This window comes from Rhinopithecus bieti, unplaced genomic scaffold (assembly GCF_001698545.2).
Source record: "Rhinopithecus bieti isolate Rb0 unplaced genomic scaffold, ASM169854v2 scaffold_60909, whole genome shotgun sequence".
NCBI lineage: Eukaryota > Metazoa > Chordata > Mammalia > Primates > Cercopithecidae > Rhinopithecus > Rhinopithecus bieti.
Window position 1 is genome coordinate 721,167 of NW_016823619.1, and position 18,923 is coordinate 740,089.

At 52.6% G+C, this 18,923-nt stretch overlaps 1 protein-coding gene across 1 annotated transcript in view; it reads right to left on the reverse strand.

Annotated features, from left to right (window-relative positions):
* The window catches only part of PTPRN2 (protein tyrosine phosphatase receptor type N2), a 719,533-nt gene that overhangs the window by 683,768 nt on the left and 16,842 nt on the right, over window positions 1-18,923 (reverse strand). The window contains exon 2 of the mRNA XM_017861671.1: window positions 10,705-10,818. Coding sequence (XP_017717160.1) covers window positions 10,705-10,818 — 114 coding nt within the window. The remainder of the gene's footprint in view (window positions 1-10,704; window positions 10,819-18,923) is intronic.

The following is an 18,923-nucleotide window of genomic DNA, read 5'->3' on the forward strand; positions in this document are numbered from 1 at the left end:
GCAAGAAGTGAAGGCTGCAACAGAGCTGTGAACTGCTGCCTGACGGCTGCAGGTGTGCCCTATGGCTGCAGGTATACCCCCCGCTCACACAGAACCCTCGGCAGAGACTGCAGGTATGCCCCACGGCTGCAGGTGTGCCCCACGGCTGCAGGTATACCCATCGCTCACACAGAACCCTCGGCAGAGACTGAGGCTTGTTTCTTTTTTTTTTTTTTTTTGAGACAGAGTCTCACTCTGTCGCCCAGGCTGGAGTGCAGTGGCTGGATCTCAGCTCACTGCAAGCTCCGCCTCCCAGGTTTACGCCATTCTCCTGCCTCAGCCTCCCGAGGAGCTGGGACTACAGGCGCCCGCCACCTCGCCCGGCTAGTTTTTTTTTTTTTGTATTTTTTAGTAGAGACGGGGTTTCACGGTGTTAGCCAGGATGGTCTCGATCTCCTGCCCTCGTGATCCACCCGTCTCGGCCTCCCAAAGTGCTGGGATTACAGGCTTGAGCCACCGCGCCCGGCCATACTGAGGCTTGTTTCTAGGCATTTAAGGCAATCTGTCTGGTCATCCTCTGACCACTAACCAAACTGAGCAGAGACTTGGTGGCCACACATGATAAAAAACACAAACTTTACAGAATTCGATGAGAATAGTCACTAAGCAAGCAAAGAACAATAAACAGCAGCAGCAGCACCACCACCTAAGGAGAGGGAAGTTCTGGTTTTCAGAGTTGCCACACTATATTATTTAAAATATCAAGTTTTCCTAAAAATTTTTGAGGCATTCAAAGAAACATGCAAATGTGCCTCTTCCACAGGAAAACAATAGAAGCTGTTCTTGAGGAAGCCAAAGGGCTCACAAGACAAAGATTTTAAATTACCTTTTTTTTTTTTTGAGACAGAGTCTTGCTCTGTCACCCAGGCTGGAGTGCAGTGGCGTGATCCCAGCCTACTGCAACCTCTGCCTCCAAAGTTCAATTGATTCCCCTGCCTCAGCCTCCCAAGTAGCTGGGATTACAGGCATGCACCACCATGCCCAGCTAATTTTTGTATTTTTAGTAGAGACGGGGTTTCACCATGTTGGGCAGACTGGTCTTGAACTCCTGACCTCAAGTGATCCACCCGCCTCAGTCTCCCAAAGTGCTGGGATAATAGGCATGAGCCACCGTGCCCAGACTAAATGAGCTATTTTTAATGTGCTCCAAAAACTATAAGAACAATGTCTAAAGAACTAAATAAAAGGAGGAAAATAGTGTCTCATCACATAGAGAATATGAATAAAGAGAGAGAAATTATATTTCAAAAAGAATTGAAAAATTCCGTACAGGAGCTCAATAGCAGATCTCAGCAGCAGAAGAAAGAACTGGCAAACTTCAGGATGGGTCAACTGAAATTATCCAGCCTGAGGAACAGAAAGAAAAAAGAATAATAAAAAATGAGAAACCTGTGAGAGACCATCGAATGTCCTAAGATACATGTAAAGGCAGTCCCAGATGTAGGAGAAAAAGAATAAGGCAGAAAGAATATTTGAAGAACTAATGACCCAAAATTCCCAAAATTAGATGGACAACATGAATCTCCACATCTAAGACACTCAATGAACTCCAAGTAGAATAAACTCTAAGAGAGCCACAACTAGACACATCAAAATCAGACTTTCAAAACCCAAAGAAAAGTACATCTATTGAAAGCAGTAAGAGAGAAGCAACTCGTCACACGTGTTATGGACTAAATATCTGTCCCCTCCAAAACTCATGTCAAAGTTTAATCCCCGATTTGGCAGTATCAGGAGGGAGGAGGTAACTGGGTCATGAGGGCTCTGCCCTCATAAATGGATTAATCCACTCATGAATTAATGAAGCAATGGGTTATCACAAGAGGGGGCCTGGTGACTTTCTAGGAAGAGGAAGAGAGACCTGAACTGGCACACTAGCACGCTCAGCCTCCCCATCATGTGATACCCTGTGCCACCTCAGGACTCTGCAGAGAGTCCCCAACAGCAAGGAGACCCCTACCTGATGCTGCCCCCCAACCTTGAACTTCTTGGCCTGGATACCTGTAAGAAATAATTCCTTTTCTTTATAAATTACCCAGTTTCAGATGTTCTGTGATAAGCAACAGAAAACAGGCAATGATCCTCAATCATATTAACAACTAACTTCTCATCTGAGACTATGAAGGCCAACAGGCAGTGGAATGACATATTCAAAGTCCTAAAGGAAAAAGGCTATCAACCAAGAATTCCATACTCAGAAAATCTATCCTTCAAAAGTCAAGGCGGAATCAATGCATTCCCAAACAAAAAACAAAGAGAATGTTTGCTAACAACCCTTCCCCAGAAGTTCTAAATGGAGCACTTTGGGCAAAAATGAAAGGACATTGGACAGTGAGTTGCATCCAAATGAAGAAATAAACAGCACCAGTAAAGGTCATTATTTAGTAAATATGAAAGACAGAACAAATATTTGGGTATGTAACATTTATTTTCTCCTAACTAATTTTCTAAAAAAAAACCTGTATAAAGCAGTAATTATAAATTCATGTTGATAAACACACCATCTATAAAGATGTAATTTTCATGACAATAACAGTACAAAGGAGGGAAAGAGAAGAAAATGATAGAGAGTGTTTGAAAATTAAGTTGGTGTTAATTAAACTAGATTATTATAAAGATCTTAATGTTAATTTGAATTAATAAATTAATATTAACTTGGTGTTAATAAAATTAAATAATATTAATCTTCTGAGCAAACACTAAGAAAGCAACCCAAAAAATAATCAGGAATGAAAGGACATTATTACTGACCTTACAGACATAAAAACTGTAAGAAGTATACAGAAATACTATAAGTAATCATATGCCAACAAATTAGATAATCTAGGTGAAACTGACAAATTTCTGTGAAGACATGAACTACTGAAACTGACTCAAGAAGAAATAGAAAATTTGAATATGCCTATAACAATTAAGGAAATTGAATGAGTAATTTAAAACCTCATAAAGAAAAGGCCATGGTCAGATAGCTTCCATTTTCAGTAGTTTCACTTCAAATGTTTAAGGAAGAATTAACACCATTCTTTCACAGTCTTCCAAAAAAAGAAAAAAAGAGAGAGAGAATACTGTTCAATTAATTTGATGTGAACTTGATTGGATTGAAGGATGCAAAGTATTGATCCTGGGTGTGTCTGTGAGGGTGCTGTCAAAGGAGATTCCCATCTGAGTCAGTGAACTGGGAGAGGCAAACCCACCCTCAATCTGGTGGGCACCATCTAATCAGCCTCCAGCATGGCCAGAATAAAAGCAGGCAGAAGACCATGAAAGTGGTTTAGTCTTCCGGCCTACATCCTTCTCCCCTGTGGGAGGCTCCCTGCCTTCGAACCTCAGACTCCAAGTTCTTCAGCTTTAGGACTCAGACTGGCTTCCTTGCTCCTGAGGGCCTATTGTGGGGCCTCACCCTGAGATTGTGTGAGTCAATACTCCTCAAAAAATATATACACATTTATATACTCCCCTTTATATACACATCTATCCTATTAGTTCTGTCTTTCTAGAGAACCCTGACTAATGCATTTGACAAGTTATGTATTACTGTAATACCAAAACCAAAGATATCAAAAGATAAAGAAATATCCTTTATAAATACGGACATAAAAATTCTCAACAAAACACTAAGATACTGAATCCAGAAACATATAAAAAGAATTATACAGCACGGTCAGGTAAGACTTATCCCAGGAATATAAGATTAGTTCAAATATAAAAACCAATGAGGTACACAATGTTCACAGGATTCACGTGCTACGATGTAGACTGAATGTGGACGTCCTCCCCAAACGTACATGCTGGAATTCTGATGCCCAGTGTGACAGCATTAGGAGGAGAAGCCTTTCGGGGTAATGAGGTCATGAAGAAGGCACCCACACAGGTGGGATTCATATCCATACGAAAGAGATCCCAGAGCTCCCTTGCCCCATCTGCCACACGAGGACACGGGGGAAGATGCCCCCCACCAGACACCAAATCTGTGGGAGCCTCCAGAGCTGTGAGAAATCAATGTTTGCTGTTTCAGCCGCCCACACCATGTAATTTTTGTGACAGCAGCTTGAAAAGGAGAAAAACTGGCACCGGGAAGTAGGGGCAGTGCTGTGACAAATTCCTAAAAACACAGAAGCAGCTTTGGGTCTGGGAAACTTATAGAGGCTGAAAGAGTCTTGAGATGGGTGCTGGAACAAGCCTCCTTCACCGTGGATGAATTTTTAAAAGTGCTTGTGTTGAGAGATCAGAAGGAAGACAATGCCATGTCTCTTAGAGAAGAGCTGGGCCATCATGAACGGAATGCTGGGAGGATGCAGACAGAAAGGCCATGGGAAAGGAGGAATGCACTATTGGACAGTGGAGAAGAGGCCATGCTCCTCACAGAGTGGTGAGGACCATGGCCGAATGCGTTCATGCTCTGGGCTCCTGTGGAAGGTAGAGCTTGTGAATGACGAAATGAAAGAGTGTCCCTCGGTGGCAGAGGGCCTCACAAATGGCCGGCCGGAGCTGGGAGCTGGATGGAAGGAGCCACTGGGCCTGCCTGGGGCTGCTCCTCCATTGCCCTGCACAGCCTGAGTCAGACAGAGCACAAATCCCACAGAGGGTGAGCCCTGAGCTGGACAGAGTGCGAGTCCCACAGAGGGTGAGCCCCAAACCAGACAGAGCGCAAATCCCATGGAGGGTGAGCCCTGAGCCAGACAAAGCACAAATCCCACAGAGGGCGAGCACCATGTGCGACTCCAACACACCCACCTGTGCTCACCAGACGTGAGCCAGACGTTCTCCCTCCCCAACCTCACACCACACATCTGCCTGGAGGTCGGGTGGTGGGTGGATCTCAGCTCCTCTCAGCAAGAAAGAAAGCCTCCAAGCTCCAAGGGCCCAGGGTGGGAGTTAAAACAAGACAGGCGAGCACAAGGAGGCTGCAGGCAATGACAGTGGGCAAGAAGGAGGCAGAGCCTGGCTCACCTGATCTGTGCCGAGAAGCATGGCCACGTTCCCAGCAGCAGCTCCCCTGGATGCCACCTCGGCCAGGACCCGTGCGGCCAGCCTTGGATTTCTGTGTTCCAGTCCATATTGTTTGGGGATTTCTTTGCCTTCTCTTTTAAGGAATGATAACACCGTTTTATGTACATATTTTTGTTTTTTGGTTTTTTTTTTGCTTTTTGCTTTTTGCTTCTGACATGCAGCTCAATAAGTCAGAAGATTCTTGCCACAAAATTAATCCATAGTCATTTTCATGACAGCAAATTGCATGCCAATGAGTGATATTTAAATGCTGAATTTCAATGGCTTGTCAGAAGCAAAATGTATTTTTTTAAAAAATCATACATGAGAAAGCAGTGTGTCTGCCCATGAAATAATGCTGCCTATAGTAGACCAGAATGGTAAAAACACAGTGAATGTATTTTGTTCTGTGATGTACACATCTACGTGGAGGAAGAAGGTTGTGAAATTAACTCCCATTTACCCTCCTTCTTCATGCGGAAGGCTCTGAAGTCCACGCAAGCAGCTGTCTGTCAATAAATCCGACGACTGCACCTGCAAGAAGTGCCTGGATGAAGACAGGCAGAAGCTTAGGACCAACTCTCTTTCAAGTGCAGTTACCAAGACAGAATCATCTCCGGAATCCTGAAAAATGCGCCAACACACATGCTCATGAGTAGACACCTGCACACACGCACACACACCTGCACATGCACTCACGTGCTCACATGGAGACACCCACACACATGCACACCTGCACACACACTCACATGCTCACGTGTAGACGCCCACACACACACACGCACACACCTGCACAGGCACTCACTTGCTCACATGTAGACACACACACACGCACACACCTGCACAGGCACTCACGTGCTCACATGGAGACACCCACATGCAAAATGTCCCTACCCAAACACTATCGCCGTGTGAAGCTGACAAAACTCAGGAAGACACCAGGATTTGAGATTCATTCCTTCAGGTGTGTGCATGTGTGTGGGTGTCTACATGTGAGCATGTGAATGAGTGTGCAGGTATGTGTGTGTGTGCATGTCTACTTATGAGCATGTGTGTGTGCAGGTGAGTGTGCAGGTATGTGGGTGTCTACACATGTGCAGGTGTGTGTATGTGTGTGGGTGTCTATGTGAGTACATGTGCAGGTATGTGTGCATGTGTCTACATGTGAGCCCATGAGTGCATGTGCAGGTGTGTGCATGTATGTGGCTGTCTACACGTGAGCACATGAATGTGCAGGTGTGTGTGCGTGTGTGGGTGTCTACAAGTGAGCATGTGAATGTGTGCAGGTGCATGTGCAAATCGTGTGTCTGCACATGAGCATGTGAATGCATGTGCAGGTATGTGTGCCTTCACAGCACACCCACCTTCCAGAAGCCTGCATCCTGGACTAGGTGCAGGAGCAGGCACACCAATGGCCCCGGCAACCAAATGGGCCTCCTGCCACAGGGTCATCCCTGGGGTTGCTGGAAATGCCCAGTCCAGGACACACCCCACAGCTGTGTCAGAACCAGCTGAGAAGGTGTCAGCAATTCTGTGTCCTCACAATGCAGAAGATGACATTTCACTGTCTAGAGAGTCCAACAGCCCAGGACACATAGCCCCTGGGGATGGAGCGGGCAGGGGGCTCCAGCTGTCCAGGCCATGGGCAGTTCTGATACACATGGGAAGATGCTCAGCCAGGGCCTGAGCAAGACCAGAGATGCAGGGCTGCCTGGGACCTCTGTCTCTACACAGGGCTGCCTGGGACCCCATCTCTACACAGGGCTGCCTGGAACCTCTGTCTCTACACAAGGCTATCTGCGTCCCCGTCTTCACATGCGGCTGCCTGGGGCTGCCCCTCCATCCCCACGCAGGGCTGCCTGGGACTCCGTCTCCATAAAGATGCTCTTATCCTCAAGAATAGGTGCCAGAAATGTGGACACAGCCTGACACTCGACACAATATTAATTTTCTCTGAGATGGTTTTCCTTAGGAGTTACCTTTTGCCATTATTTGGTTAGATTATTGACATGTAATTTAAATTCATGGATATACGAGACAAACTAGAAAAAGCTATTGCTTTAAAATCATAAGTAAGAAAACTCATCTTTGTTGGGGAATTCGGGGCCACTAGATATTTTTCTATCTCTCCTTTTGAAACTCACCTTAAATTTCTTGGTTTTTTCTAGTTTGCCAGGCTGAGCATCTTGTGCATTCTCTGGCTTTGTTTCATCCCGCGACGCCCACCCAGGCAGGGCCCCAGAGTGCTCACAGCACCAGCTCCCATGAGAAGACAGCTCAGGCGAACTCCGGCACGCTGCCCCTGCCACATCTCCGCAAAGGATAGCACCGAAACGTGATGATGCTCGGTGCCAGCCTGAAGACATTCTGGGGGTCAGCTGCCAGCACATGGTGATAGCTACATACACACCTAGAGCCGGGTCAAAATCAGGCTCAGGGAGGTTCTGAAAGAACCAGGCCCATTCTCATTGGAAGACCCCTGGCCTCCACTCGCACGCCCAGCCACTGGCCTGGCAAAAGCTCGTCCGTTCGCTCTTTAAATAAGGCTTTTCCCCCTTCTCAAGACGATACAGTGAAGGGGGAAACACAGAGTAAGGCTCACAAGATAAGCAGACTCAAAAAATGTGACACGGTGGAAAAGTCACACAACCTTCCTTCACTGTGACTCCCTCCATGTTTGTCCCTGCGTGGGCAGCATTCCGTCTGTATCATCTACACTGATACCCGTATCTACTTGCCCAGCCAAGTCTGGCGCTGGGCTGCACACAGCACCCCATTGCCAAATGACAGTGGCATAGACGGAGCAGGAGCTGGGCCCAAGCCGCCCTGGAGGCTCCCACGGGAGAGGGCTCAGGAGTCCAGTGTGGCCTGGAATGTGCACCAGGGAGTGGCCCAGCGCCCTGGACCGCACCGCCACATGCGCTTCTCCCTCTCAACCGGCAGTTTGGCTTTGTGGAGAGTTCCCCACAGACCCTGGACTCAGGTGACTCAGGTGACTTGGGCTTTGTTTGCAGGTGGTTCTCTGTAACATGCAGGCGCCACCCAAAAGCAGATACGTGCAGCACTATGCATTGCCCCTGCTGGGACCCCTGAAGGACAGAGGTGAACCTGGGACCCCCCCTGAAGGACAGAGGTGAACCTGGGACCCCTGAAAGACAGAGGTGAACCTGGGACCCCCCTGAAGGACAGAGGTGAACGGAAACCCTCCTGCAGAGCAGAACCTCAAGCAGCACACCTGGCTGGTGATTCTGCCTGGAAGGAGAAATGGCCAGATGTGTGATTATTTATCAATGAATGGGCTGTGGCCAATGGTTTGGCTAGATGGCCAGGTTCTCAGAGAGAATATTATTGGAAATATTGTTGACAAGGGCAACTGGGGAAGAGACATACGAGATAGACGTCTATGAAGTGGTAGGAAGTGCTAAGATATGTGTGTCCCGTGTGAATATTCTCCAAAGAGTGACTTCAGTAGAGGAGGGTTTTAATAACCAAGTGGATTAGGGTGACCTGTTCTGTGGACACCAGTCTGCCTCTTTCCCCAGCCACCCCGCCAGAGCCCAGCAGGCCCATAAACAAAGAGGCTGCGATGGCAGGGGTGGAGGCGGAGGCAGGGGTGGAGGCGGAGGCAGGGGTGGAGGCGGAGGCAGGGGTGGAGGCGGAGGCAGGGGTGGAGGCGGAGGCAGGGGTGGAGGCGGAGGCAGGGGTGGAGGCGGAAGGCAGGGGTGGGAGGCAGTGGCAAGGGGTGGGAGGCGGAGGGCAGGGGGGAGGCGGGGCAGGGTGGAGGCGGAGGCAGGGGTGGAGCCCGGAGGCAAGGGGTGGAGGCGGAGGCAGGGGTGGAGGCGTGGCAGGTGGAAGGCGGAGGCAGGGGTGGAGGCGGTGGGCAGGGGTGGAGGCGGAGGGCAGGGGTGGAGGCAGTGGCAGGGGTGGAGGCGGAGGCAGGGGTGGAGGCAGTGGCAGGGGTGGAGCGGAGCAGGGGTGGAGGCCAGTGGCAGGTGGAGGCGGAGGCAGGGGTGGAGGCGGTGGCAGGGGTGGAGGCGGTGGCAGGGGATGGAGGCGGTGGCAGGGGTGGAGGCGGTGCAGGGGTGAGGCGTGGCAGGGGTGGAGGCCGTGGCAGGGGGTGGAGGCGGAGGCCAGGGGGTGGAGGCGGTGGCAGGGGTGGAGGCGGTGCAGGGGTGGAGGCGAGGCAGGTGGAGGCCGGTGGCAGGGGTGGAGGCGGAGGCCAGGGGTGGAGGCGGAGGCAGGGGTGGAGGCGGAGCAGGGGTGGAGGCGGAGGCAGGGGTGGGAGGCGGAGGCAGGGGGGAGGCGGAGGCAGGGGTGGAGCGGAGCCAGGGTGGACGGCAGGAGGCAGGGTGGAGGCAGTGGCAGGGGTGGAGGCGAGGCCAGGGGTGGAGGCGAGGCAGGGGTGGAGCGGAGGCAGGGTGGAGGCAGTGGCAGGGGTGGAGGGGAGGCAGGGTGGAGGCAGTGGCAGGGGTGAGGCGGAGGCAGGGGTGGAGGCAGTGCCAGGGGTGGAGGCGGTAGGGCAGGGGTGGAGGCAGTGGCAGGGTGGAGGCGGAGGCAGGGTGGAGGCGGAGGCAGGGGTGGAGGCAGTGGCAGGGGTGGAGGCGGAGGCAAGGGTGGAGGGTGGAGGCAGGGGTGGAGGCAGTGCAGGGTGGAGGCAGTGGCAGGGGGGGGGGGGGGGGGGCGGGGGGGGGGGCAGTGGCCCGGGTGGAGGCGGAGGCAGGGGTGGAGGCGGAGGCAGGGGTGGAGGCGGTGGCAGGGGTGGAGGCGGAGGCAGGGGTGGAGGCGGTGGCAGGGGTGGAGGTGGAGGCAGGGGTGGAGGCAGTGGCAGGGGTGGAGGTGATGCCTGGGCTCCCACTCACCAAGGCCAGCCCTGCTGTGGCCACCCCGAGTCCCCAGTCGACCACCACAAAGACCAGCCCTGAGTCCCCAACATGACACCATTTCCCGAGGTGATCAGCCAGCCGCCGGGGGCGGGTGGTTCCGCCAGCAGCTTCCCCTGCGGAAGGGGTGGGGAATAGTCCTTGCTGGACTAGAGCTTACTCCAGAGGTGGATTTCCCTTCCCTAGACGCAGTGTTCCTGCCAGAATTCCCATCCGTGGACTCAGAACGCCTTATCCATCACTATGGTGTCCACCCAGCACTGCTTCTGACCAAGAGACCTCACTTCACAGCCAAAGACGGGCAGCAGGGGCCGGTGCCCCGGTAATTCCGGGGTCTTACCATGTTGCCATATATCATTTTTAAATTATCATCATTTTAAAAATTATGTTCTCATCACCCCTGCAGGGACCACCGGCAACAAAAATCTCACAACAACGGCGACAGGCAGAGGCTGATTCTCTCCGGGCCGAGCCGCACCTGCACCGGACCCAGCCAGGCCCGGGTGAGCAGCCGACGCCCGCCTGCCTGCCGTGCGCCAGGCCCAGCTGCGGCCACTGCAGCCTCCCGCCCTCTCTTCCCTCGGACACAGGAGGCAGCAGGCCTGGGTTCCTCCAACGCCGGGAGCGGACGATCCCGGCAGGAAGCACCCGTGAGCCCAGCGCCCGGCTGCCGGCTGCCCCTTCACCACCGCACTCGCGGATCGGGTCCGTCCCAGCTGCTCACCCCCCGGAGGAGAAGCAAAGCCCGTGCGGGGTCAGTGCGGCAGCCGCCCAGCCCCGGCCACGCCCGCCCTACCTGTGCCGGAGAGTTTCTGCAAAGCCACGCGCAGGCGCTGCAGGGCCACGGGCGACACCTCGTAGCGGTAAAGGTCCATTGCCGGAACCTTCTGGCACCTTCCAAACACTCCATCTGTGGGGGAAGCAGATAAGACAGACGAGACGTTTCATCGTCAGAGAGCAGGAAGGTCACTCACGTCCTTGCAATGCGTTCGCATCACCTGCCCCGTGAGGTTGCGGAGCGCGCGTCGCCAGAGGGGAGTTAGGACCCGGGAGCGCCCGGAATATGCTGGTTTGTGAACTAGAAACCCAGCATCCTGGAAAACACAAATGCCAAAGTGGAGAGAGAGTCCAGCGTGGCTGCAACGTGTTCACTCCGCTTTCCTCCATAGCCCCCAATCCTCCTTTTCTGTAATTTCACATTTTTTATGTAAAACTTGCTTCTGACAACTCAGTGACAACAAAAAACTAAAGTCAATAACATTCCAGGCCAGTTTTCCAGAAGAAAAACAGAAAACCCAGGAAATGCAAATATTAATTTGCAGCAGCTCCAAGGTTCGGCAGAGTCTCTCGTCTCTCCCGGGCTGCGTGGGAGGCCGGGGCGGCTTCCCCCGCTGCTTTCCGCGGCGCAGGACAGGCGCGAGGCTGGCGAACGACGTGGGACTAATGGGACTAATTTATTTAGCTCAATTCCATTTGTCTGAAATGGCAGACTCTGGTCATCAACATCCTTTCCAACCACACCTTCTAATTAATTTAGGCCCTAATTAGTCTTTATTTGGCGAATTGTTCACTTTGAAACAAGCTTCCTCTGGGGTTTCAAACATTCAAATTACCTTCTTTGGTGCGCACAAAAGATTAATTCAGGCACTACTGCTTCCACACAGGGCGGCCATCTGCAGCTTCAGGCCGGGCGGAAGGGGAAATGGTCTCTTTTATTGTTCACTACGGTTTCGTCGTGCAGCTTGGCTGAAGAAAGCCATTCAAATGCAACAAGTGTAATTAGCAGAAACACATTTGCCCAGGGCCTGGCTGACGCAGTAATTGCTGGTCTGATATTACATATATGCTCACGACACGGGGCCGGGTGATTAGCAGAAAATAACCTCGAGTATTGCAAGCGTCTTGCGGGTTTCTATGGGACTTTGCAAAGCCCAAAGAATCCGGGAGGCAGCCTGGCAGCTGCGCGGGCGGCGGACAATAGCGAGGAGGAGACGCCAGGCCTGCGCGGTTTCCCTCCGCACTGCCCGGCCGCGCTGCCTCCTGTCTGAGAGCCGGAGCGAAGTCCCTGTGAGGCCACACACAGGCAGAGGGTTCTCGGGTTCACGCCTGCAGAGCCCGGCCCCCACCGTCCGTGATGGAAGGCCCGCACCACACGGCGGGAACACAGGCAGATGTGCCCGCTCCTTTGCCTTCCCCAGACACGAACCATTCATGCAAGTAGGAGTGGGAAGAGGGGGAGGAGGGAGAAAGGGGCAAAGAGGGAAAATAAGGAATGACTTCAAACATCCCTAATATTTGCACTCTACGTTTCAAATGAAAATATCTTGAAAATGGAAAGGCAGCTAGCGGGAACTGGATGGCACGTTGAGATGACCCAGCCTCCGGGCTCACAAGGCAGAAAACTCTCCTAGGCCTCGGGGCCACAGAGGAGGGAGTGAACCACAGGTAGAAGGAACCAAAAACCAGGTTCCTGGACCCCCAGGCAGAGCCCAAGTCAGTGATCACCTAATCCTAGGCCAGGGCCAGCAGCGTTTTCCCATCCCTGAGGCCACAGGAGGCTCAGACGCCCAGGGCTCCAGTCAGCAGCAGTGCCCGCGAGCTGCGCTCCCCACCCTCAGAAGGAAGGGGCTCTTGGCCGGCCCCAGAGCCATGATGGTGCCCGGCTGCCCGCAGCTCTCCCGGCCTCTTGTTCACATTGGAAAATGCACCCCTGGGATGGACGTGTGGCCAGCTCAGGGCATGGCAGAGCCTGGCTGGTCCTGGCCCCACTCGGCCACTCCGGGTGTCTGCACACAGGACTTGGTAATTTGGTACCAAATATAAGAGAAGCGCATCTGAGAGCAGCCAAAGCTTCCCATCATGAGGCAGAGAATCCCTTTCCCAAGCAAGCTCATGAAATCGTTCAGCTTTTCATAAAGAAAAATGGCCTAGGACAATTCCTATCACTTTTGGAACATTCCAAGCAAACCATTTCTCAAGCATCACAGCCTCATTCTTTAAATTTTGTTTCATACAATGTCACAAATATATTTTCAGAATAATATATATTACATTTTCTTGAAAACTGTCTTTTAAACATGTGTTTAGAATATATAGAATGTAATGCATAATGTTTGTGCTCTTAAAATCAGTTTTAGCTAATAATTTTAACTACTTGACAGTTGAAATAAATTAACCATTGATTCTCTTTGCCTTCGACTATCCCTGTGCTGAATGCAATATGGACACAGACACCATCCCCAGTGCATTGTTAATAGGCTTTATTTTTAGAACAGTTTAGATTACCGCAAAATTGAGTGGAAAATATGGATATTTTCCATGCATCCTCACACACGTACACACACACACACACACACAGAGCCTCCCTCACACACACAGCCTCTCATACACACACATCCTCCCTCACACACACACAGCCTCTCATACACACACATCCTCCCTCACACACAGCATCACACACACACACAGCTTCTCACACACGCACACACAGCCTCCCTCACACACACACACAGCCTCCCTCACACACACAGCCTCCCTCACACACACACACAGCCTCCCGTCGCTTACGTCCTCGCCACAGTGACAATCAGCATAACAGTGACCGCGCCATTTTTCACTCCCAGCAGCCGCGGTGTCCCCGTCGCCTGCGTCCTCAGCAGCTCTTGGCGGTGTCCCCATCGCCCGCGTCCTCAGCAGCTCTTGGTGGTGTAGATGTTCTGGTGTTTGGCTGCTGTCATAGGTGTATATCGGTATCTCATGATTTTTCACCCAATGCATTTTTCAACAATGAAATTCAACCTTATCTCCATATTTAAAGAACTTCATGATATGGGTGTCCTTTATTCTAGTAAATACTCAGCAATAAGGGTTGTTGAAGATGATTGTGACCAGAAGGAAGGAGCCCAGAAGCTCCCACAGATCATGCCCAGGCTCACTGCCACCCTGCTTGATTTTAAGGGTACTGGATTCCCCCAAATATGGATACAGCCTAGTAGTGAAATAGAAAATTAAGGAAATTCCTAAATATATTTGATAGAACTGATTTTTATGTGGCCAGAATTTTGAAAGTATTGCTTTGTTCTTCTGGGTCACTTGGCTAAAAGGCAGGACCCCAAAAGATCTCTATGAACATACTAGAAAAAAGGACTGGAAAGTGAAATCTCAATCAGGAAAGCATCAGGAGTGATGAGACTCCAGAGTCGGGATGCCAGGGGTGATCCACACAGCAGAGGTGCTGGAGCCAGAGAACCAAAGCTCCCACCAGTCCAGGCTGAACTCCCCCATCTCAGACGTGGGGCGCAGCCTCCGAAACAATCTTGGGAAGTGGAGCACTGAAGTCGCCTCACCGCTGACCATCTAATCACCCTGGAAACTACCCAGAGCCCCTAACCCTCAGGCCCCATCTGTTAGGCAGGGATCTAGACCCGACATGGCGGCGCCACCCGGCATAGCAGGCCCTTTGTTCGAGACTTCTCTTCCTCCTTGAACATACCCGCAGACTTGCATACGTCAGAGGTTCCGGCTGAGCAACCACACTCCCCCATGACCTGCAGCTCACCTGCATTCCACAAGTTCGTAAACAGCAGTTTCGGTTGACAGTTTCCAAAGACCTCTTCCCCATGACCCTTACTCAACTCCTACCCTAGTAGTTTCAAGACCCCCCAGGTCCTGTTTGCACAACCAGCTTCCCGCCTCTCAGGCTATAAGAAGCCCCTACCCTCCTCCCTCAGCGCGACTTCCTCGTCTCACGCCTTTGGACCCAGGAACCTCGCCCACAAGCCCTAATAAAAGGCTATTCTCACTGCCATTTGCCTTGTGTCTTCGTTCCCGGTTTGGCTCCAGCCTCAGTTTACCTTTACACCGTCCTCTCCAGGACTCCTGCCTTCGTATTCTTGGGACACAGCCAAGACCCCACCTGGTATCTGACCTGGCTCAGGGTCCCCTCATGAACTCTCTTCTACTGACTGTGTTTCCTGCACCACGGCCCTGCACCCCATCAACATAGCCCCATCATTGAAGCCCAGACTGACCCGTCCAGCTCTGCGGTCCTGCGGGCCATGCTGAGCTCCCAGCCGGAAGCACATTGCCACAGCGGCAGTGGAGGCAGGAGGCCTCAGGTGATGGAGCCTGCCCGTGAGACTCTCAGAACCAGGGCCCTGCTCTTTGTCCAGAATGTGCATTCCATGCACAACCTTGATTCCAAGTCTCACCACTGACTTCACATTGGGAGCTGTCTGAAAATCACGGGAGAGGAGAACGGGTTTGCCTGTGAAAACTGGGCTCCCTGTCCACCCGTCCTCAGCTACTGCCACCATCAAAACACTCATGTGTGCAAATATATGTGTATGTGTGAATTCTTATACAGAAACATGTGCACAGCTCCTAACTCATACACGCACATGTGCACAGCCACCAACATGCTTAACTGCCAAACTTACTGCGCACGCCCAAGGATGCCGCTAGTCCAACATCATCAACCCTTCCGACAAACAGACACTGCCCGTGCCTCTGCGTGGAAGCCTAACCCCTAGGCGCTCCTCAATGACGGCTTCGTGCCTTCTCCCTCTGTCTTCCCTGTAGCGTTGGGTGCTCTTGTCAACGCAGCTCATCATTTCTGTCCCCAGCATTGCCTGTGCCTTGCAAAGCCCCTTCCTGTTCCAGGAGTGGGTCAGTGCCATGCCTGCTGCTCAGCTGCCTCCACCCCACACCCTCGTCCCAGGAAAGGCACAGCTCTGCCCTGCATCCCGCTTGCATGGCCAGGCCAGGACAGCCAGGAGACACGCACGCAGGGAAAAAGCAGGACCTGCAGGCTCCATACATCCAGAGCTTTCCCAGGATCCTGGGGCCAACAGATGTTCACCACCTGATGGTTCAGTTATTGATTGTGGGGGACAGGCTGCAAAAAAGTGGCACGAGAAAAACCTGACAGAGGGGTGGGCTGACCTCCAAACCCAAGGTTCAGAGGAACGAACAGCGCCGGCCTTTGAGGACATCGAGGACACTCCAGCTGAGGGAGCAGTTCCATGCATGCGCCACCCTGGCCCCGGTGGGGCGGCGGGGGAGGGAGCAATTCGTGCCATGGCAGCAACCCGGGCCCTGGTCAGCCCCCAGTGGGGCAGTGGGGGACAAGGGCCTTGCAGTTCTGGATCAGGCAGGAGGAGGGCAACAAGCTGGTCAAGCCAGTCAAGCAGATCCGTGCAGAGCCTGTGGGGAATCAGAGGCAGGGCCTTCATCCCAGGGAGTAGAGGAGGGGCCGCCTCCACTTTGGTTGGTGTTCCAAGGCAGGGCAGACTCTTGATATGGGTCTGCATTTAAAACAGATCTCCCTGGCAAGGGTCTTCCAGATTGCCAGAGCCATGGCGGGGGGGTGAACGGGAGCAGGCCCACACCCAGGGGGGATCGTGGCTTCAAGTGAGGGATGGGAGGTCGTGGAGACCAGAGACCTGGGGAATAGACTGGAAGCATTTACGAGGGCGAACCTTCAGGTTGACACGCATCCTTTGGCCAGCAGCAGCAACCAGGGGCCCTTTCCCACATGCTACTGGACAGGCCTCGTGGGGGGAGGGGGAATATTCTGGGAGGTATGTTCTGTGTAGAATTGAGTCTTTTTCTGCCAACAGGAAAGGTAAGGCTCTTGCTGGCCCTGGGCTGGGAGAGGCAAGACATGGCAGGTGTCCCTCGACAGGAAACTTCGCCTGGCCTGGGAAACTCCCGATCTCAGGGAACTCAGTGAACCGGGGAAACCTCCAACATCCCCAGAGTTCCAGGATTGCAGCCCCCTTCACTGTGCAGACAGAAGGGTGGGATCCCCCACTACCTCTGGGACCGGGGCGATGGGGACAGTTTGCTACACTCACATCCTCGTATGCACCCACTGTGAACTCCAACATATACGGCCACACAACCAGCGTGTGCACACTCACACATGTGCAAATGCACACACACGCACACACCCAGACACACTAACTCATATACAGGTGTACACAAGCGCACATGCACAAACTCACACGCCTACACGCATACTCTCACAGTCTCCACATGGACAAGACAGCACCTCACCTCTACCACCCTGGAACCCCCCTTACCTCTACCACCCTGCAGGACCCCCCTCTCCCTGGTGGCACCATGAGTTCCCAGAAGGCAGGGGTCACAGCTGCAGCCTCTTCACACCCCCACAGCATCTGGTACAGTGCCTTGTACCAAGTGTGGATTAAAAGGATGTTAGTGAATGACTATAACTGGTGTTTTCCCATTTGTCTAAAAGAAAACGGAGATGTCCGTGGAAGTGTTTAAGACCATCAGCTAGAAGCCTCATTTGTTGAAATCTCACATAGATTTAGAAGTCCTCACCCCCTGGCAATGACCCACTTGGATGAAAGACTCACTGGGGACCAAAGGGGCTGGCAGTGAGGACTCCTCGGAGGGCCCATCGTGGGGCTCGGAAGTTCTCAGGTGGCCGTGTGCCTCCACCCCTTCCCTTACTCTCTCTCTGCTTGGGCTCAGAGGGCCGAGTGACCCCCAGCATTTCCATCCCCAGTTCCACACGTGAAGCAGGCGATCCTAGTGGACCTCTGTCTTCAGAGGAAGGGTGGGCTCTGCTGTCCAGGGTGCCCCCAGGGGGTCCGGTTGCTTGGAGATGCTGAGCCTCCACTCTCGGGACACCCACAGCACTAGCCCAGAACCATCAGATCGGAGCACCAGAAAGCTGTGGGGTGAACCAGGTGGCTTTGATCCCCCATGAGCAAAGTGCTTGTGCCACACTTTGCTTAGGTGATATGCCCAGGCCTGCGCTCAACGACATCCTGAGTGACACGTCCAGGCCTGCCCTAGAGGACATCCTAGGAGAAATGGCCCAGAGACTCTCACTGTGCATGTGCTGAGAAATGTCGCTCACTGTGTTACCCCACAATTCTCCACAGAGATCCACAGAGGGTCCCCCAGGCCCCACAGCCAGGAGCACCTTCCTTCCACCAAACACCACGAGCACGACCAGCTCATGGGCAGGGACACTTGCTTACAGGATCCTATGGCACAGATTCCAGTGAACTAACCATCTTCTTTTCCCCTTTTGCTAATATCTTGACCAACTTTTACTTATATGTCTTTTTTTAAATATCTCTTATTTATTTATGGAAATATAACAGGACTTGGAAATTAACGAATACAATATGATCACTTAATTTCGTATTTCAAAGGGAGGCAATTAGCTTAGGGCACTGTTTGAAATAATGGCAACACACATACCTATTCAATCATTTGTGTGAACAGTGTACTAAGGTACACAGGATGCACGTAAAAACTGATTTGTCTCAGCTCCCTGGAAACTATCAGAACAAAGTTCTTGAATTGTGAGCAAGAAGGGATGGGCAGAAAAGGCACCCCAATCGTGAAGCCTTCGCAGATGAGAGGCGTTGCAGGCTGTATTCCAACCAGAAGGGCAGGCGAGAGACGCGGCAAACCACGGGTCAGGCAGAGCCCAGCGGAGCAAGCGCAAGCACGTTCCAGGGCTGGCAGGGACCGCGACCGTTTCTAGAACTGTCACAAAGCCATCGCTGAGACACACACTCAGGTTTGCAGAATACTGTCCACAGTAAACACCAACGCATCCGCTCATCTGGCTGCCAGATGACCCTGCCCAGACAAAAGCAATGGGCGGTCAGTCTCACGCAGCTCCCTGGGAACATACCTGGGAAGCCCAGGAGGAGAACGCCCTGTTCTCCAGCACTGAACCCAGAGCCTAGAAACAGCAACGTTGCAGGGCTCAGGACGCACCTTCTAGGGAGAACCGGGTCACATCTTGGGCCCCACAGGCTATACCCGCCACAGGCCCTGCGTCCGGCAGCCAGGGAGGGAGCGCAGCAGCCTCTGATGAAACAATGGCACCCTGCTGTGTTTCTTCAAGCTGGTCTGTCACTCCCTCCCTGCATCCAAACAAGGCGAGGCCCAGAGGCTGCGGTCACCCGGGAGGCCAGTGAGGACCAAGCCGCACCAGTGACCCCTCGTGGCTGCCTCCCT